This window comes from Gastrolobium bilobum, unplaced genomic scaffold (assembly GCF_033153095.1).
Source record: "Gastrolobium bilobum isolate Gb01-03AN ecotype WA unplaced genomic scaffold, APGP_CSIRO_Gbil_v1 utg16366, whole genome shotgun sequence".
NCBI classification, from domain to species: Eukaryota; Viridiplantae; Streptophyta; class Magnoliopsida; order Fabales; family Fabaceae; genus Gastrolobium; species Gastrolobium bilobum.
In genome coordinates, this window is record NW_026897955.1 from 152,597 (window position 1) to 174,904 (window position 22,308).

The following is a 22,308-nucleotide window of genomic DNA, read 5'->3' on the forward strand; positions in this document are numbered from 1 at the left end:
TGACAACTCCATGTAAAAGAGATTATGATATTATGATTTTTTATGATTTTATTTTTTGATTAAAATATTGTAACCTTTTTTTGTAATTAAAAATTATAAACTTAACAATTTTTTTGTTACAAAATTATTTATAATATAGGTTAAACTTACAAAAATTAATACTATATACCTTTTTAAAAGTAAATACATTTCAAAATAATTTATTTTTATGATAGGTAAATAAAATTTTTTATTTATTTTTATCTTTCTCAAATTTATTTTTCTTTTTATTTGGATTCATAACCTGTCTATCTACCCCCAATTAATTTGGGTTAAAGATGATGATGATATTAATACAGACAAATAAAAGTGTATTTAATTTAAATTAATTTAAGAACATACATTTCTTCTTTATTTACTTATTTAAAAACAAAAGGTTTACTTTATAAGAATTCTTTTTGTCAACACATAATACACATACAATAATATTATTACACTTTTTTACAATGCATATTACACTTTTTCAATACACTGTTTATTCTTTAACTCACGAAAAATACAATAACTCTGTCTAATAATAATAATAATAAATCTGAAAGTGCCGATAAAATGAAAGCACCTTGTAAGAAGTTGGGTAGATCTGCATCGCATTCATTGCTCATTATATATATACACCTACTTCACTTCCTTCAATATCTAACAATAATTCTCTCTCTCTCTCTCTCTCTCTCTCTCTCTCTCTTCTCTTTCTTTCTCGCATCATCCATCAATGGCGTCGGAAGGCATTCTCCTCGGCATGGGTAACCCTCTCCTCGACATCTCTGCCGTCGTCGACGAAGACTTCTTACAAAAGTACCTCACTCACATCTTTCTCTCTTTTTTTCTTATTTATTTATTTATTTATTATTATTATTATTATTTGTTATGTGTATCAGTCTCACTGTAGTTGTAAACTTGTAACGAAGAATAAAAATGTTGAAGAGGTTTATTGCATGATTAGATTCATAACTCTTTGAAAAATAAGACAACACGGATCAGATCTCACGCTTCTGGTTCTCAATTTGTGTCGCAGATATGATATCAAGTTGAACAACGCTATTCTCGCCGAGGATAAGCACAAATCTATGTAAGATCTTCTCTTCGTGTCTCTAACTTAATCAAATGTTGTTGGATTTGAACTATCAACGTTTATGGTCTCAGCATATGAGACAAAGGAATTTCTTGTTCGTAGTGAATTAGGTTGGATTTCATAAACATGATAAATTGATGTGCTTCTTGACCTTGTGATGTATGAAACTATTTTGTTAATTGTTATGCTCTCCGACCATCCTGTGTGCTAGGATCTTATTATGGAAAATCTCAAGTTTTAGCTATCTCTTTCACTGAATACTCAATGTGTATATTTTTGGAATTTATTTTGTAAATTAAGATCTTGATGTAATATTTGGTTGGACATTCAACCTCCAGTTCTGGAAAGATTTTTAGGTGTCTCTCCGCACTAAATTTTTTTTAGCTAGTATTTTAATTTTGGGATATTTTCTGAAAAGACAAGATATTTTGTGACTTAATATGTACAATCGTCTCAGGTACGAAGAAATGGCTGCCAAATACAGTGTGGAGTACATTGCTGGAGGTAATACACTAAATCCGAATTTTTGGACTTTTTATTACAGATTATGTAATATCACGAACATGCCAGCAAAATAGAGGGAAATAAAAAGTCGAGTGCACATTTCATAATGATGATTTCTATAATTTATTTACTTTTTTTTTTTTTTTTTTTGTTGGCAGGTGCTACTCAGAATTCAATCAGGGTTGCTCAGGTATGTACTTTCTTTTATAGGTAGTAAGCTGAATCTGGAGTGGTTCTGGTGAAAGTCACTTATCATTTACCTTTGCCTCTTAACAGTGGATGCTTCAAGTGCCTGGTGCCACAAGTTACATGGGTTGCATAGGAAAGGACAAGTTTGGGGAGGAGATGGAGAAGAACTGTAAACTTGCTGGTGTAAATGTATGTTTATTCTTGTTATTTGTCTTCTCCTTTCTTTGTCATCTGCTACTCCGTACTGAACCTTAGAATCCAGTTTCTGAAGTTAACTTAATCATAACAATCAGGTTCACTATTATGAAGACGAAAATACACCTACGGGAACTTGTGCTGTTTGTGTGGTTGGTGGTGAAAGGTCAGACGATTAAGCTTCCCTTAAGTTTTTTTTTTAATTATTGAACAACTCAACATAATTATGTTTTATGCTGTTTTTCAATAGTATACATCTTTAGCTTAATTTGTTCTTGATTGCAAAACAATAATTTGAAGCCTTCTACTTGATTGCATCATAATATAGGTCACTTATTGCCAACTTATCAGCTGCAAATTGCTATAAATCTGAGCATTTGAAGAGGTCAGAAAATTGGGCATTAGGTACGCTATTGATCTATGCAGGCTCTCTTTCCATCTCATTATATGTGTGTATAAATATATATGACTGACATTTGTTATTGCACATTTTTTTTTTAATTAGTTGAAAAGGCCAAGTATATCTACATCGCTGGATTTTTCCTCACTGTATCTCCAGAATCCATACTATTAGTTGCTGAACATGCAGCTGCAAATAACAAGGTTAGATATGTTTAGAGTTTGGCATTCCTTTTTTACTAGCAGTCTCTAATACTTAAGTATTTTATTCTTGTATGCAGGTCTTCATGATGAACCTTTCTGCCCCCTTTATATGTGAGTTCTTCAAGGACGCACAGGAGAAAGCTCTGCCGTAAGGATCCTTCTCTGTTAAATTCAAATGAATAAAATTTTACATAATGATCTTAAGGGTGTCCATTCTGGGATTCAGGTATATGGACTTTGTATTTGGAAATGAGACTGAAGCAAGAACATTTTCTAAAGTTCATGGCTGGGAGGTAATCATTACTTAGCAGATCTGTAGGCTTGTAGTTTTTGTTTAAATTGTAATTTGTTATGTATTGACTCTTCTCCTATTGACTAGACTGATAATGTCGAGGAGATAGCTATAAAGATTTCCCAGTGGCCAAAGGCATCAGGTACGCACAAAAGGATTACTGTTATCACACAGGGTGCAGACCCTGTGTGTGTTGCTGAGGATGGGAAGGTTAAATTGTTCCCTGTGATACTATTACCTAAAGAGAAATTAGTTGACACAAATGGAGCAGGTACGGCCTTATTCCTTTTGATAGTTGAATATTATGTACAAAAAAAAAAAAAGTATTAAATAGTATATCATATTTATGCAACATGGAAAAGTCGTGATGTTATTTCTGATTCCTAAGACTTTTCCGGGAATAGATCTTGGTAGTGGCAAGCAAAAGGCCGATTTTGTCTATCCAAAATGTTTGTCTTAACTTGATACAATGATAGTATACTTTTGTTTTTGTTTTTGTAGGAGATGCATTTGTTGGAGGATTTCTTTCACAATTGGTGCAGGAGAAGCCCATTGAAGAATGCGTGAGAGCTGGGTGTTATGCTGCAAATGTTATCATCCTAAGGTCTGGCTGCACGTACCCAGAGAAGCCTGATTTTCATTGAGTGATTCTCTCGATTCTGTTACTGTTATGAAGTTTTGATTATTGAGAAGGATTTTAATCGCATTTTGGTTACATGTTATGTCTGATGTATTTGTAGTCCTACCCGGGCATCATTCCTTATTTTGCTGTTTTTTTTACCACAACTTTTTTCTTTTATTTTTTGCTTGCATGTTATCCCTTTAGATATATATAAAATTCGTACGCACTTCAAAATTGTGCTTACAGACGACGACGACCATTGTATGTTTTACGAAGAGGTTTTAAGTGCTTTGAGTTGTCACCACATATCGTTAACTAAGTTGTCAGTACTAAGTTTGAGGTAATTTGGGGTGTAAATAGGCAAGCGATTTCGCATTTTGCTTAAACTTGATTATTTATTTTAACGAGCTGAATTTAAAGTTTGAGTTCTGTTTATTTATAAAGTTTGAGTTCAACTTGATTATAGTTTAATTATTTTTTTTATCAAAGTTTTTATTGACTTATTTTTTAACTTTATTTAATATTTAACAGATATTTTTGTCTTGGAAAATGAAGTTCAAATGAAAGTAAAATATAATTCTATATTCATAATTCACTACATAAATAATCCATAACTTCCTGTCATTACAAAAAGGAATTCCTAAATAAATTGACACTCAGTAAATGTCTGAACATAATTTTGCAATCAACATAGAACTAATAAAGATTAGTATTATAATACAAGATTTCCATTAAAACTAAGAGAAAAAAAACTAGTCTTTTGTATAGATGATACGATGAACTAAGGATGAACTCTGTACACTACTGCTTATATACAAAAGGAAAGATAAAGATAGGGAAAATAACTAATTGAACAGACTAATTGATTATCCTAACAGACTTGATATAATAGGCATGTGTTATTATTTATCAGCATTCAGCAGCATGAGGAACACTTGCCCCCCCCCAAAAGCTGGACAACGTACATGTAGTAGTCCAAGATTGCTAATGAGAAAGTTGAATGGAGAAGGTAACAGTGCTTTGGTGAAGATGTCCGCTGTCTGTTCAGCTGGGGATATTGGAAGGAGGTGGATCAATCCTGCTTGGATCTTCTCACGGGTGATATGGCAGTCAAGCTCAATATGTTTTGATCTTTCATGAAAGGCAGGGTCGTGGGATAGGTAGATAGAAGATCGATTATCGCAGAAGACTGGAGCTGGTTTCTCGTGTGATTCGAAAATCTTTTAGAAGAAAAGAGAGCCACAGTAGCTAGAGCTCTATACTCAGCTTCGGTGGAGGAACTAGATACCGTGTTTTGTTTCTTGGATCTCCATGAAATGAGTGAGGAACCAAGAAACATACAAAATCCGGTGACACTCCTTCTGGTATCTGGGCAACAAGCCCAGTCAGCATCCGTGAAACCTCTGAGCTAAAGAGTACTTGAAGAGGAAAATAACAAGCCTTTTGCTGGAGAATTCTTCAAATACTTAAGAACTCTATGAGCAGCCGATAGATGGACATCTGTTGGATCTGATAAGTATTGGCTTAGTTGCTGAACACAAAAGCTAATGTCTGGTCGAGTTGTAGTGAGATACAAGAGTCGACCAATGAGCCTGCGATATGAGGAGATGTCTACTAGTGATTGACCAAGGTTACGATGAAGCTTGAGTGAGGGATCCATTGGAGTAGAAACAAGTTTTGTTGCTAGTAAACCTTTATCTGATAATAATTCCAATAAGTATTTGCGCTGGTTAAGTAGGATACCAGACGAAGACCTTGAGACTTCCAGACCAAGAAAAAATCTGAGAGAGACCAAGTCTTTGATTTTATTCACCAAGGTGTGATTTTACATGTCTGATTTTTTCCATACAATTGCCAGTAAGCACAATGTCGTCTACATATACAAGAAAGGCTGTGAAGTTTGAACCCTGTTGTTTCGTGAATAAAGAGTGATTCGAAGTTGATTGCTGATACCTAAGGGAGAGTAGGGCTGAGGACAACTTTGAGTACCATTCTCTACTAGTTTGTTTAAGCCAAGACAATGATTTTTGAAGTTTACAAATTTTTGTGGGATCTGAACAGGGAATTCCAGGAGGTAGCTCCATGTAGACCTCCTCATTTAGCTCACCATGGAGAAAGACATTATTAACGTCAAGTTGTTCTAGGTGCTAATTCATGGGTGCAGCAACAGAGAGAAGCATTCGAACGGTGGTTAGCTTTGCAACAGGACTGAAAGTGTCTAAATAGTCTAAACTTTCAGTTTGTGTGTATTCTTTTGCGACCAAACGGGCTTTGTGCCTATCAATTGTACTATCTGCATATTTTATTTTGTATACCCACTTGCATCCCATCTTTTGTTTTCCAGGTGGTAAGTGAACAAGAGTCCAGGTGTTGTTGAGTTCAAGTGCAGCAATTTCGTTCTGCATTGCCTTCTGCCAACATTCGAATTTTGAGGCCTAGGCATAGGTTTTTGGTTCTATATTTGGGGATGCATTTAAATAGACGTTTTTGCATGAAGGGGAACAGGAATTATATGTGACAACATCAGAAAGAGGAAACAAAATTTTAGGTGAAAGAGAAAATAGGGTACCTGAGTGTGATGGCATGGTTGATGTTGAAAACAGATTACACTGATATTCTTGTAAGTAGGAAGGTGCCCTCCTGATGCGTTGTGATCTTCTTGAATCACGTAGTGTAGGCTGAGGTTGGTCAATTGCAATGTTGCTGTTTGGGAGTTAGTCAACATCAGTGTTTGTAGGATGAAGTTATGGCTCATTGGTGTAAGGGAGTTCAGGTGAATTGGTATTATCTAGTTCAACGTTTTGGCTTGTGTTGAGAGGTGTTGATGAAGTTGGCTTCTGAGAGGGAAAATGTGTCTCAAAGAATATCACATTTCATGGAATGAAATTTTTTCTAGAGTCAAGGTCAAAAAAAAAAAAAATGTAGCCTTTTATTCCTTCTTGATAACCAAGGAATGCTGCTTTTAAAGCTCTTGGTGAAAACTTCTTGCGACGGGCACTAAGAGTATATGTATAGCTGAGGCACCCAAATACTTTAAGATAAAGAAAGGTAGGAGGTCACTGGCGAAGCCTTTCGTATAGAGTATGGTTGTTTAAAATGGGAGTAGGCATATGGTTAATGATATGAATGGCATATAGAATTGCATATGAGCAGAATTGCATGGGAAAATTGGATTGAAACATAAGTGCTATAGCCACATTTAAAATGTGTTGATGTTTTCTCTCAACAGTACAGTTTTGTTGAGGATTTTCAATGCATGTTGTCTGGTGCAGCATTCCTTTAGATTTATAGAACTCATCCATTGCAAACTCTGGTCCATTTTCACTACGCACACATTTAACAGCAGAGTTGAGTTGATTTTCTGCCATAAGAATGAAATCCTTACGTCCTTTATGTGCTTCTCCTTTGTTTTTAAGAAGTAAGACCCAAGTAAATATGGAAAATTCTCAACAATAGTAAGAAAATATCTATGCTCGTGTATAGAAGGTGTTGAATATGGACCCCATATATCCACATGAATTATTGAAATGATGCACTGTTTCTACTATTGCTAACTGGATAAGGCAATTTATGTTGCCTTGAAAGTTGACATATATCGCATGGTGATACATCGTTTGAAGGAATAAAAGGGAACTGTATTGACAATTGTTTCAAAGTGGTATGAGATACATGGCCTAATCTTAAATGCCATAACAATGAGGCATTATTATTCATGGAAACATTAGAAAGTAAGGATGTATTTAAGGCTATATCTTGGGAGAGAGGTTGAACATCCTTCGCATCAGGTAAAGGGTTGTTGCTGGTTTTCCTTATCACATAATCCGCCAACCTCATCAGCTATACCAATCATCACATCAGAATGGATCTGCTGAACAAAATAGTGAGATCCACGAAAAGTTAAGTAATAAGAAAAGATTTTAATAAGTTTTCTAAGATTCACATGGAAAGTAGGCACATATAACACGTCATGTAAGATAAGGGTTGAAGAAATATGTATTGAGCCTGAAAAGAAAGCTTTGGATTGTGTTCCATCAGGTAGACGAATGCATACTGGATCGATTTTTAGTAGGTGAGAAAAGATGGAACGTAAGAAACTAATGCGGTCAGTGGCTCCTGTATCAAGGAGCCATCTGCTGGAAATTTTACCTGGTTCATTGAGGGAGCAAACACTCAAGGAAGTGGTCTGCACCAAATTCGTGGAACTAATGGGAGTCTCCATGTCTGCTGGTGATTGCATTGCATTCAAGAGAGCTTGATATTCTTCTTGAGAAATGGTCAAGTTGTTTCTTGATTTTCAGTGGGAGCAAAAGGTTGCTCATCATTCTCGGGTGCATGTGATGTATAATTCGCAGCATTCTTGGATTTAAACCCAGGAGGGTATTCATGCTTTTGGTAACAGGTATCAACCGTATGATTCCGCCTTCCACAGAAAGTACAAATTTTGTTGTTGCCTCCATGTCCTTTTCCAAAGGAATTCAGATTTTTCATGTCCACGTCCTCTAACAAAGGAACCTCTTCTTGAATTATCTACATAACTATTGAAAGCTATTGAGTCATTTATTCTCAATTTATTCAGCTGATTATCCTAACATACTTGATATAATAGGCACGTGTTATTATTCAACAACATTCAACAGCGTGAGGAACACTTGCTTTTTTCTCATCTTTGTTGGTTATCTGTAAGAATTAGTGAAATTCTAAATTTTCAATTTATGGGTAGAATAGTTTCTTTGAAATGCTCTCAAATAGAGTATACACTGATATGAGTAATTCGTAAAGTATTAATTTCAAGGTTACAAAGCTTAGTTCATTTGTACAAACGAGTCTAATTTTAAGTTGAAGTTTATTTAACTAAACAAATTAACTTAATCGACTATTGAATGAGATGAGTTCGAATAATTTAAAAATAGTAGACTACGGGTATATTTGAATTCTGTTTTCAAAAATAGTTTTTTGATTAAAAACAAAAACAAAAACTCATCTCACAAGGACTATTTTGTAAAAATATTTTAAAAGTGTTTTTTAGTTTTTAGAATTAAATTTAGAAAATAATGAGCCTATTACCTTTCAGTTTTGAAAAACAGTTTTTTAGTTTTAAGAATGAAAATACAAAAAGTGTCGTTTGATAAGTGATGTTTTGTAAATATAATTCTGAAAACTTCATCTGGTTTTCAATTTTTAGAACAAAAATTACAAAACATCTTTGACTTGTTCTTGTTTTGGTTTCACACTTGAACCCAATGCTTTAAGGTTTTGTGTTGAAACATAGTATCGAATCCACTTGCTAGCATATGACTAGCTTAGTCTATTGGTGGTGGTTTTCTATCACGAGCTCTCCATAGGGGAACTATTAATGGTGGATTTCATACTTGAGGAGGGAAATTGTTTCCATATTCAAGTGTGATGAGTCTCACATTGGTTGGTAGTGGGCTAACTGAAATGGATATAAGTGGATAGACCCATGAACCCAATGTTTTAAGATTTTGGGTTGAGACATGGTGTCGAATCCACTTGCTAGTGTTGGGCTAGCTTAGCCCATTGGTGGTTGTTTCCCGCCATGGGCTCCTCTTGTACCCGCCTGACAGACAATCACTTATATATTCTTTACTTAGCCCATTACCAATCAATGCAGGACTCATCATATTTGAATATCCCAACAATCTGTCCCTCAATTGGTATGCTCATTCTCAACACCAAGTACCCAGGCCCAGAGTACTTTATCTGCCTCTTAGCCAAACACCAGGCTAGCTTGAGCCTAACCCGGCTCTGATACTATTGTCAGGCGGGTCTAGGAGGAGCACATTGTGGGGGACAACCACCAATGGGTTAAGCTAGCCCAACACAAGCAAGTGGATTTGACACCATGTCTCAACCCAAAACTTTAGGACATTGGGTTCAAGGGTCCTCCAACTTATATGGACTTCACTTAGCTCATTACCAACCAATGTGAGGCTCATCACACTTGAATATCTAACATTAACTATGTGTTCTCACAACATGAAAAACACGGAGAACAATCAATTTTCATTAATGACAGTGTTGTAAATATTGTGTCATTCTTGTATCTTAAAAATAATTTTATCAAACGAATTTTTTTCCTTCTTTTATTATGAAAACAGTTCTTATAAACTATTTTAAGAACAAAAAAAATCAAACCACAATCAAATATGCCCATATTTTTTGTTTTGTGTTTTGACTTTTAACTTTTAAAAAAAACAAACAAAAAATATAAAAAATACCTATTTCATTAATTATTATACAAAACAGTTAAAAAAAATAAAAATAAATAAAACACAATCAAACAGACGCCTCCAAGAATATTTATTTATGTATATAATGATATGGATTCCCATAATCCATTCTATGCGTCAATAATAGGGGTGAAACTGGGCCGGGCCGGCTTACAGGGGCCTACAGCTTGGCCTACGTCAGGCCAGACCCGACCTAGTATATTTTGCAAAATAGGCCGGGTTTGGGCCGTGAAAAAGCTTTTTTAATAAAAAGGCCGTAGGCTCACTTTCACAAGGCTGGCCTATAAGCCTACAGGCCAGCATATATTGTACTATTTATTTTAAATAAAATAAAATAGAATATGTATGACTTGAAAAAAAAAACAAAAGACATAAATTTAATCAATTGCAATTATTTATAACTTAATTATATTTGATTATATTTTAATAGAAATCTGACTTTATTTCTTATGTAGGAGGAATCAACATCTCAGCATGTTAGATTGTGTATATGAATATATTAAAAGGTTTTTGAGAGATGTTATAGTTATTACAAATATCATGATGTTTTTCTTGTATTCATGTAGTTATTTTAATTTACATAGTATGAATTTGTTTGTTGGATTTGATGAAATATATGTTATTTAGTTTGAGCATTTTGCTTTTGAAATTGACTTAAATGCAGATTGTATGATTTTTGTTGTGATTCATGATTTTGTTTGGACGTTGAAATTATGATTTTTGGTTTAGCAATAGAATTTGAGTATTTTGTAAAGTTGATTCATGGTTCTGCTTGGAAGTTAAAAAATAGCAGACTAACAGGCTAGGCTAGGCCATTTGTTTTTTTTTTATAAATAGGTCAAACCAGGCTAACAGTTAGACTCATACTAGGCTTGGGTCAGGCCAAATTGAAATTTTTTGACGTAGACTTGAGCTTTTCGAGGTAAAGTTTGGTCCAACCCAGTCCACTTTCATCCCTAGACTGTCCAATCTGAGAGCGGATAGCTGATGCATTCCGCTTTTTGGAGGTAAAATAATATAATAAATAATACATTGTGTAATATTTAACTGGAGCTAAATAATTTTCCAACTTTGTGGTCTTCTGCATATGAAAGATTTATTGTGGAGGAGCTCAAACCACGATAAGGCGTCATTTACCCTATAATCGTCTGAACCCAAACTCTGTGGTTCAATTCATAGCAGTCTTCATCAGTTAAATATGCACATTCTCTTCATAATTATTTGGTACCAAATAACGATCCAAATTAACAATCAGAAAACAAATTTAAAAGAAAATAAAGAAACCGTAGAAGAATGAAATCAAAAACTAAACTACTGTAACAAGTAAATTCAAGGAATATTAAAAGAGAAGAATTTAATAAAGCGACAGTAGCATAAAAATTCATATCGTTTGAAAATAAGAAGAAAAATGAGAGAATACATAAAGAATAGAGTTCGGTAAGATGACAGAGGTATTAAATTTAAACATAATTTTTCTCAAAATGGTTGAAAAGAATACGAGAAAATATTTTTAAACCTCTCAATATTACCTTGTCTCATCGCTTTCCTTCTTTTCTTTTTCTGTTGATCTCTCTTTCTTTCTCTCTCTCTTTCACTTCTTATTGATCTCTCTCTTTTTTTCTTTCTTCTCACTGTTCTCTCTTTCTTCTTATGCACATTAGATATATATATATATATATATATAGATATGTAAAGAAACTTGCTTACGATTACATTTCGTTAGATTCGAACGTAACTAGTAACTAAGTAATCATTACTATTCAGATAACTAACCACGTAATACGTTTCTAGAAAGATTCTCGTAAATATTTATCAGATGGCTCCACATTACCTGTTTATGTTTTATTTACCTTCTGCAATATATTTATACATATTTTTATTTTTTTTATCAATTATCATATTATTATTAGTAGTATTTATTTTATTATTAATATATTATATATTATATATATTTATCTTAATATTTAATTATTTATTTCTTTTTATTATTATTATTATCATTATCATTATTATTATTACACATATACGTAAACATATTTATATACATTCACGTGCTTCGTGTAAAATTGACGCGAAAGGCGTTGCTATCAAGCGCCAGCGCAAAAGGCGTCGCTTTGGCGCTAAGGCGCCATACTTGATGCTACTCGCGTCGAGCCTTTTTTTTGTTGTAATTTTGGCACCACATTTGGCGCCATTAGCGCCAATGTTGGTGCTAATGGCGTCAATTTTTTTTATTTTATTTTATTATTATTATTATTATTATTATTATTATTATTATTATTATTTTGAATATTATATTTCTTCCTTTTTAATTAAAATTTTGACGTACCTGTTAAGAAAAATTCTGGATAATTTTGTCGTAATTCTTCTTCTTTTTCCCACGTTGCTTCCTGTGGTGGAAGTCCTTCCTATAACACTTCGATTAATGGAATTGCTTTTTTTCTCAGTTGCTTCATATTTCTATCAAGAATCTGAATTGGTCTGGTCTTAATAGTTAGATTCTCTTTAACTTGTACTGAATCTAAATTAAGAATATGAGTTGGATTTGAGACATGTTTTCTAACCTGAGAAACATGAAAAACATTATGGAGATTAGAAAGATGAGGTGGAAGAGCAAGTTAGTAAGCAACTGACCCTATTTTTCGGAGTATTTGAAATGGACCAATATAACTAGGACTTAATTTCCTAACTTTGAGGGTTCTGCCTACACCTGTGGTAGGAGAAAGTTTAAGAAAGACATATGTTTTCTTTCCTCAAAAGACAAAGGTTTACGCCTGTTATCGGCATAACTTTTCTGTCTGCTTTGAGCTTTTTCAAGATTTTTCTTTATCATCTGAATTTGTCTCGAGATTTCTTGAACTAATTCTGGTCCCAACAACTGTTTTTCTCCTTTTTCATACAAACACACAGGAGATCCGCACTTCCTTCCATATAGTGCCTCATAGTGAGTCATTCCAATACTAGAGTGGTAACTATTGTTATAGGCAAACTCTATTAGTGGCATGTATTTATCCCAACTACCTCCCTGCTCCAAAATACAGGATCTCAACATATCCTCTAATGTTTGAATGGTTCTTTCAGTTTGACTATCAGTTTGAGGATGATATGCGGTACTAAGTCTTAACTTAGTTCCGAAGGCTTGCTGCAAAGATCCCCAAAATCTAGAAGTAAATCTAGGGTCTCTATCTGACACAATACTTAAAGGTATACCATGAAGTTTGACAATTTCTTTTATATACAACTGAGCTAATCTCTCAATAGAATATTGAGCCGTAATTGGTAGAAAATGAGCAGATTTGGTTAATCGATTAATGATTACCCAAATTGCATCATACTCTTCCTGAGTTCTTGGTAAACCCATCACAAAATCAGTTGCTACACTTTCCCCCTTCCATTCCGGTATGTTTAATGATTGAAGTAATCCTGAAGGTTTTTGATGTTCAATTTTTATCTTTTGACAGACCAAAATTTTGAAACATATTCAGCAATATCCTTTTTCATTCCTGGCCACCAAAGTATCTTTTTCAAATCTTGATACGTTTTAGTGGAACCAGGATGAATTGTGAATTTACTACTATGTGCTTCATTTAAAATTTCTTTCATCAATTCTTCCTTCCTAGGTACAATAACCCTTCCTTGAAACTTTACTAAACCATCATCTTCTTTGATAAATCCTTCCTGCTCCAATACTTTTTATAAACTAAGATCCTCCTGCTGAGCTTCTTTAACTTTATGTACTAACTCATTTTCAATCCTTATTTCACTAATACCTAAACTTCGAGGCAATACAGTTACAGATAATCTCATGTCCCGAAATTTTTCTAATAATTCCATTTCTTTGATCATTAAACATGACATATAAAGAGACTTTCTACTTAAGGCATAAGCCACCACATTTGCTTTTCCTGGATGGTATTTTAGTTCAAAATCATAATCTTTCAAAAATTCCATCCATCTCCTTTGTCTCATATTCAACTCTTTTTGATCAAACAAATATTTAAGACTCTTATGATAACTAAAAACTTCAAATTTAACTCCATATAAATAATGCCTCCAAATCTTGAGTGCAAAAACTACTGCAGCTAATTCCAAATCATGGGTGAGATAATTTTTCTCAAAAGGCCTTAACTGTCTTGACCCATAAGCTACAACTTTTCTTTCTTGCATTAAAACACAACCTAACCCCTTTCTAGATGCATTACTATAAACTTCAAATTTTTCTAAGGAATCGGGGATTATTAAAATTGGTGCAAATGTTAATTTATTCTTCAAATTTTGAAAACAATCTTCACATTCTTGTGTCCAAACAAAAGGAATTCCTTTTCTAGTTAACCTAGTTAAAGGTAACACTAATTGTGAAAATCCACTAATAAATCTTCTATAATATCCTGCCAATCCTGAGAAACTCCTGATTTCAATAATAGTCTTAGGTCTTTCCCAGTGTATTACAGCCTCAATTTTACTAGGATCATCTGTCACATCTTCTTTTGATATAACATGTCCTAAGAATTTAACTTCTTCCATCCAGAATTCACATTTTGAAAGTTTGCATACAATTGTTTATCTTTCAAAATTTGAAATACTATCCTTAGATATTCCTTATGCTCCTCTTTATTCCTAAAATATATTAAAATATCATCTATAAACACCACTACAAATTGATCTAGGTAAGATCTAAAAATCCTATTCATATAATCCATAAATACAGCTGGAGCATTTGTTAATCCAAAAGGCATCACTAGATACTCATAATGTCCATACCTAGTCCTAAAGGCTGTCTTTGGAATGTCTTCAGTCTTAATCCTGACCTTAAATCTGATGATATCCTGACCTTAAATCTATTTTAGAAAACACTGTGGCTCCTCTCAACTGATCTAAGAGGTCATCTATCCTGGGCAAAGGATATTTATTTTTAATGGTAACTTTGTTTAGTTGCCTATAATCCACACACAATCTCATACTTCCATCCTTTTTCTTAACAAAAAGCACTGGTGCTCCCCAAGGTGACACACTTGGTTTGATGAACTGTTTTGATAGAAGTTCCTCTAATTGTTTCTTTAGTTCAACAAACTCTACAATGATATCCTATAAGGTGCAATGGAAATTGGTCCTACTCCAGGTATTAGGTCAATGGAGAATTCAATTTCTCTGTTTAGAGGTAAACCAGGAATTTCATCCGGAAAACCTCTGAGTATTCAGAGACAATAGGGATATTGGTTGCATCAGGTTTAACCTTTGCTTCTGAAAGATTAAAGAGAACATATCCTTGTGCTCCGTCTAACAAACTCTTCCTAAGTTGGGAAGTTGACAAGAATAAAGATTCATTGGGAAGTTCTGACTCTTTTTTGAAAATTATATTTTTATTTTGACAATCAATGACCACATAATTTGCAGACAACCAATTCATACCAAGGACTACATCAATGTCAATCATAGGCAAACAAACTAAATCTATTCTAAATTCTTTCTCTTTCGATTTGAAGAGGACAATTCATACCAAGGACTACATCAATGTTAATATTTAATTATTTATTTCTTTTTATTATTATTATTATTATCATTATCATTATTATTATTACACATATACGTAAACATATTTATATACATTCACGCGCTTCGCGTAAAATTGACGTGAAAGGTGTTGCTATCAGGCGTCAGCGCAAAAGGCGTCGCTTTGGCGCTAAGGCGCCATACTTGACGTACTCGCATCGGGCCTTTTTTTTTTCTTTGTAATCTTGGCACCACAATTGGCGCTATTAGCGCCAATGTTGGCGCTAATGGCGTCAATTTTTTATATTTATTTATTTATTATTTATTATTTATTATTTTTTTATTTTTTTATTTTATTTTTTTATTTTTTTTGAATATTACAGCAGGCATCGTAAAAAATTTGCTGAGGACCGAAAAAGATATTTACTCTTTTTCTAAAAGATTAAATTGCGTCCTGTAATATTTGTTGAGTATCAAAAAAGTACTTTACTCTAAAAATAATAATCGAAGAGAAGCTACAGATCCTTTCCACCATTGAAAGGTCATCTTCTACATATTGATCTTTATTGCTCTTATAATGTCAGATTTTAGTCTCACCATAGCCTAATGTGCCAGGCACCTCCCTCTGATTCTCAACTCTTGCCTCACACTCGAAAGATGATTCCATTGTTGAGCTTTAGTTCATTCTATTGCCTCATCGATTCACTCTTACATTGACATACAATACACCTCGAGAAAAATAGATTTCACCCCAAACACTTAAACAACTCAGATCATTAATATAATTATCAATCAAATGAAGAGGATACCTAAGTGCATTTTGTGGAGAATATTCAAACGTAGAAAAAAATTAGACAACCTAAGATCACATATCCAGATCTAAACAACTCAAAAACAAGAAGATGACTACCTCGTTTCTTATTGCTTTGCTCAACTTACAAACTTTGCATCTTTTGTTGATGAGAGCAACAAACAAGCTACAATCTCCTCTGTTCTTGAATAGATATTTCAGTTGCAATTTCATTTGAATTTTTTTTTTAGTCAATTAAATTTAATCGATCATTTTAATTTTTAATAAGCATATTAAAATAACCTTATCAAAGAAACTTTTTTGGGAGATAAAAAATGTCTCTGGAAATAACAAATAGATATTAGATTAGAATAGATAAATGTATCTTCCTCGTCTATATAAAATCAATTGGTCTTATATGCAATTTTCTCCTTGATTATTGTTATGGACCCACCTTATTGGCCCATTTCTTAATAGCTCACAACAAACAATTACTTAAGAAAGAAAAAGAAACAATCCTATGAGATAAGATATCAATGTTATCATATCATTAATTGATCGAATATTTGGCTCTCAATTGTAACATTCCCGTCTCGAGCCGGTTCAATTAACATACATATGATACAAACAGAAACAACGAAAGACTTAACTTACGAAAATACGAACTAACTTTTTCTTTTTCTTTAATCCTTTTTCACATGATATATCCTATTACATACTTCTTCTAGTTTAATTTTTCATTCGACGAAGACGAAAATCAGACAGAGTAAAGTCTATAAATCGGACAAACGGAGATTTGCGAATCTCACTCTCAAGGTATCCTGATAAACATATCATCTTAAACATATCATATAATCATATATGGTCCAGCAACATAATACCCATCCATAGGTGTATGCATAACTGGCTATGTGCCAATATGTCTAACAACATACATATTTCAGCACATGCACATATCTGAATACACAAATGTACATGCATCAAATATGAACACATGTACAAAACATATACGGACCATATACTGTATAATGGATCAAACATTATGATCCCAAAATGAATAGAACACTATACAACAGTACATATTCTCCAAAAACAACATCTATAATAAATAGTAGCCTCCGGCCATCCAGAACTCCATATCCTCATACTAGTACCTCTAGCCACGGGTAGTGTCCTTGTCCCGTGAGGGCTCTTCAATTAATTATGTTCCTGATATCATATCCCCAAACGAGGTTAAAGACGAATCTCTAGTAAGCTCCAGGTTTATGGAAAACTCTCCATACCCTGGGCTCACTTCCTGCATGACAGTCAAATATATAATATACAAAACATCATACAAGCAAATATCATAACTGAACAAGCATATACACATATCTTATCAAAGATGCACACAGTATTTTCCAAGGGAGGACCCCAAGCGAAAATCAACGCACGTAACAAATATCATAACTAAACTGAGCATATATACATATCTTATCAGAGATGCACGTAGTATTTTCCAAGGGAGGACCCCAAGCGGAAATCAACGCACATAAATTCATTTACGAAAATCATCACAATAATCACATCAGAACAAAGCCTATCATATCAAAGATGTACGTAGTCATTCCCGAGGGAGGACCCCAAGCGAAAATCAATGTACGTGTTCCCAAGGGAGGACCCCAAGCGGAACCAGAACATATAGAGGTGTACACAGTCAGTCCCGAGGGAGGACGCCAAGCAGACATCAGTGCACATGTTCCCAAGGGAGGACCCCAAGCAGAACCAAAAACATATCAGAGATGTACATAGTCAGTCCCTAGGTAAGACCCCAAGCAGACATCAGTGCACAAGGATCAATGGTCAAAGATCATTACAGAAATCACATCAAAATAAAACATATCATATTATCATATAGCTCTATATGAATGCATCTATATCATATATCTCACACATATCATACAACCCAACCACAGTCCGTACACTATGGCGGAACACAAAGTAGGAGCGAATCCCATAAACATAGAGCTTACCTTTTGAAGCTTTACCAATTTGCTCACTTGTATCACAAGTTACCTATTTAGCTCCAAGGAAATCCAAAGACGCTCAGTCCCTAGGCACACCTAGAGAAAGAATCCGAAACAAAACTCAATAAAATATTCCATATTATTACAAGACATATACTTTATTGTTTACTTTTATTTCTTTACATTTATACCAATCCACAAGTCATAACCAATTTTCTTTTTACTTAATCATATTAGGCCATGAGTGGGTGGTTCTTTGTTCAACAAATTCTCACAAACTTTCACATATTCACTTAGTCTTAGGATAGTCCCAAAAGGCCTTTAGAACACTCATTACTCCTTTTAGCACCTAAAAGCCTATTTTTTCCAATTTAAGGCAAAGTGCCCATTACAAAGGAGCTATAAGATTTCTCTTTGTCTAGTTCCTAAACCCAAGCTTAGCCACCTATATAAATTATTGTACGCATAAAAATGTTCTCACTTGGCGAAACAGTAACTCCAAACGTATACCTTCTTTGAAAATGGCCAAAACTCATTTTAAGGTCATACAAACGAGCTACCTTATTTTCTTTTTTATTTCACCAAAGCGAAGGTTCATACACCTTAGAATATTATTTCACACCTAAAAGTATGTTCGCTTTGCAAAACAGTAACTCCTAGCATATACTTCCTTTGGAAATGGCTATAATCACATATAAGGCCTAAAGAAGGAACTTATTTATTTTTCTTTTTATCTAACCCAACCAAAGGTTTAAACATCTAATTATATAGTCCTTATGTCGTATAAGTATTCATTAGCACAAACAAGCACTCTAAAAACATACTTCCTTTGTAAACGGCTAAGAGGCACATAAAGGAAATCATGTCAATTTCATGATTCCAATGTTTTAGTCCATCACATTCAAGCTTATCATACAACCATAATCATCATTAGGTAATAAAATCCATTTTACACATTAATTCATCTATTTATGCATCAAAACATAAGACACCATTAAGCGTCATTCACTTAATCCACTCAATTCACAACCTTCACAAAGTGTCCAATTATTTTTTGAACATTAAACCCTAATTTTTCACACCATGGCTGAACCTAGTGGGAGGGATTCAAAGGGAATTTTTCAAACTTTAAACACATGTTTATACTTATTTAACACTATAACAGCATAAACCATACTAACTCATCATCAATTTCAAATTTTCAACTCCAAAATTTTTCATAACATATGCTCATAATATTCCAAACTTAAATCATATAAATCAAACCATTAAAATGAATATTTCTTACCTCAAATCGCTTATCCAAGGTCCTAGGAACAAAATCCAAGCTTGGCTCCACTCAAAAATCAACTTCTCTCACTAGGATGAATAGTGATCAAATTCTTAGGAGGAGAGAGCTCCTCACACAAGCATTTTCAGCCCACACAAATGGGTGGAATGGATTCACCATGATTTTTACTTAAACTTTCATGTATGGCACTTTGTATTTTGGTGGTTGTTTGAGTAAGAAAATAGAGGAAAAAGAATTGACTCAAACCCCCCCTTCCATGGAAGCCATCGACCAACAGAGAGAGAAAGAAGATTAAGACAGCGGCGCGTATGAACGAAATTATATAAGGAGTTGTAAAGGGTAACAATTTATCTATCTACACACTTCCATTCAATATCAAACTTTAGCCAATGAACTAGAATATTTTTTCAGTCATATTTCTAACTTTACTTTTGCAATTTGCATTCTGGGTAATTTTTTCTACACTTATTTTTACCCCAAAAATTTTATTGACTGTACTTTTTATCTCAAAAGTAATCCTTATTTATTTAATTAGGTCTTTTACTTAATTTAACCCATTTATGCATGATTAAATATTTAATCATATGTCATTTTCTAATTAAACGAATTAGGGGTATTATATTTATATTCCCAAGTGACCAGCATCCTATTCATACCAGATAACTCGTATATAAATAAGAGGTTAAGTCAACCGAGTATACACTTTATGCTCTATTCTCTCTTAGCCGTGCACACAGCCCCACTTCCTCGCTACTCGCTCCTCTTTATGCACAGTGACCTGCAACCCTCTACGATATCTTTCTCATAGATATTTTTGAGCATATTGATCCTATATAAACTCATCAATCTCTAATTGGACACACTCGATCCCCTTGGATCGAACAATTATGAAGGTATAATTACATGCCTTCTCCAGTTTAAATGTGTCATACCAAGTATTTAGTCATTAATGCAGTCATTAATTTAGTAACTTGTTGGAAAACTGGCTTTGCTTTGCTCAATTTATGAACTCTAAATCTTGTGCTCGAAAAGAGCAACAAAACAGACTAGAATCAATTACATGAGTGAGCTAGATAACAAATATATCTCAATCTACTTACAACATATTATGGCTACATATCAGCATAGTTAGAACTTAAAATTTCAACTGCATGAAAACTAATGTCTCAGTATATGATTTCTCAAAGTCACTGACACAATCGTTGGTTCTTTGAAGAGCTTGCACAGCGAAGGATACTGAGGAAGATATGCTCATCACAAGGAATACAGAGTTTTGAATCTGCAATGAAATCATATTCTTCCTGAGCTTGATCCAGCAAGGCCCTGAATAGTGGATGATGGAGCAATGTAATCTTTATCACAAATCTCTTGCGGTTTTCACCTACATAGACAACCAAGTGACCCTTTGGAACATCGCTTGGAATGGAACAACTTTTATGCAAAGAAGACCACAAAGCCCATTCACAACAATACTTACAAGCAGCACAAGTTATGACTTCACTCCCCATTTTCTTGCACTTGTTAAGGCACCCTCTTAGAAATCTTGAGGACTTCATAGTTCTTAGATGTATAATGAGAGAGAGAGAGAGAGATGAAAGTGTAGCGAGTAATTGGAGAGTGATAAGGTTTATATAATTGTGGCATGGGAAGAAATGATGAACCAATGATGGTGTGGAGCTTTAAATGTTTGACATGATTGGTAGCCTATGCTATTGCTAATATAATTATATGGCCTTATGGGGATCAACATATGCATTATACAAGTGTGCCAGTTATTGATAGTTGCTGACCTTGTTCCTTAGCTAGTTTTTGAGCATTGCATCTCTGATACGAAAATGTACGAACATGCACGGCAATGATTTTAAGATATATAAAATATCACTTATATATAAATGATTAATTAACACCACTCCACTCCTAGGAAGTAAGGACTCTGTCCTTCTCTGCACTTCTTGTAGGGTGATGCTTAATCACCGTTCATTTGAAGTTATTATCTGCTTAATTCCAACATCACCTTAGAATTTAACATGCTTAATATCTTAGCCCATAATACCACTTATAATGGGTGCAACTCTTTAAGCTATAAGAGGCTTTAAAAATCTTTATACAGAAATAAAGTTTAACCTTTACAATTAATTATAAGTTTTGACTTAATAACAAGTGTTTGATCCTATGGTTCCAACATTTAAGACCCCACAACTTGGGGGAGGAAAAGATAAGATATGAAAGAGGGATGGGATAGGTTTCTTGGGCAAAGTGCGAACCCACTTATTTCTGATACATGGGAATGGATATAAGATATAGGTACTTTATTCAGATTCAGAAAGATGCTTCTACTTTCTTGAATCGTAATTGTTGAAAAATTTGCATATTGTTAAGTGTTACATTCAGCGAGACAACTGGTTTATTGCTACAATGTTGATCACAAGAAGATCGATGAGATTGAATGCATTCAGGTGTTGAAGCTAAATGGTTATTAATATAATTTTTTTTTTATTAATTTGGGGGGATAAACTAATTAATCAGCAACTTTCTATGTATAATGCATTAATGCTGGTGTCACTGTCAATTTCAGTTGTTTTTTTCTTAAGCATGTATTCAGATGTGAATTTATTGTTCCTATTTGGATTGACCTTAGCTCACTACTTAATGTTGAATAATCTTAAATTTGTGCATGTTGAGTGTTGACCAAAGCATCGTGTTTTTTTTTCTAAGGACTAAAGAGGGTACTATCCGTCTATCCGTACAAAATATTACATGTGAAGTCTCCTAATAGCCATATCCTGCAAATGGACTTAAGATAAGTTTTACTGTTCCCTGCATCCCTCACAGGAAATGGGCTATGCATTGCAAAAGGGATGGAAGAACATATATTTGATATCAGAAAGGAGAATGGAAGTCACAGTTATTTACCCTGAAAACTTTGACCCCTCGGTATATGTGACATCTTTGATTTGATTCCCTTCC

The 22,308-nt window shown here is 33.9% G+C and overlaps 2 protein-coding genes across 2 annotated transcripts; one reads left to right on the forward strand and one right to left on the reverse strand.

Moving 5' to 3' along the window:
* Positions 1-696: 696 nt before the first annotated feature.
* LOC133311689 (adenosine kinase 2-like) lies at positions 697-3,815 on the forward strand. Its single transcript, XM_061512764.1, has 12 exons — positions 697-831; positions 1,052-1,105; positions 1,566-1,612; positions 1,771-1,802; positions 1,889-1,990; positions 2,095-2,162; positions 2,325-2,401; positions 2,502-2,599; positions 2,677-2,747; positions 2,826-2,892; positions 2,979-3,162; positions 3,393-3,815. Exons 1-12 carry the CDS (start codon positions 749-751, stop codon positions 3,533-3,535), a joined length of 1,026 nt encoding a protein of 341 aa, XP_061368748.1. The 5' UTR covers positions 697-748; the 3' UTR covers positions 3,536-3,815.
* A 16,713-nt stretch (positions 3,816-20,528) lies between these two features.
* LOC133311683 (indole-3-acetic acid-induced protein ARG7-like) lies at positions 20,529-20,897 on the reverse strand. Its single transcript, XM_061512757.1, has one exon. The coding sequence runs from the start codon at positions 20,895-20,897 to the stop codon at positions 20,529-20,531; it is 369 nt and encodes a 122-aa protein (XP_061368741.1).
* Positions 20,898-22,308: the final 1,411 nt, after the last annotated feature.

What these genes read in the sequence shown, in the direction of transcription:
- LOC133311689 (XM_061512764.1), top strand. Translation starts at nt 749, where the DNA reads ATGGCGTCGGAAGGCATTCTCCTCGGCATGGGTAACCCTCTCCTCGAC. An exon ending in TGTGTGGTTGGTGGTGAAAG is followed by an intron (nt 2,163 to 2,324) that starts GTCAGACGATTA and finishes ATCATAATATAG; the next exon opens with GTCACTTATTGCCAACTTAT. An exon ending in AGTTGACACAAATGGAGCAG is followed by an intron (nt 3,163 to 3,392) that starts GTACGGCCTTAT and finishes TTGTTTTTGTAG; the next exon opens with GAGATGCATTTGTTGGAGGA.
- LOC133311683 (XM_061512757.1), bottom strand. Translation starts at nt 20,897, where the DNA reads ATGAAGTCCTCAAGATTTCTAAGAGGGTGCCTTAACAAGTGCAAGAAA.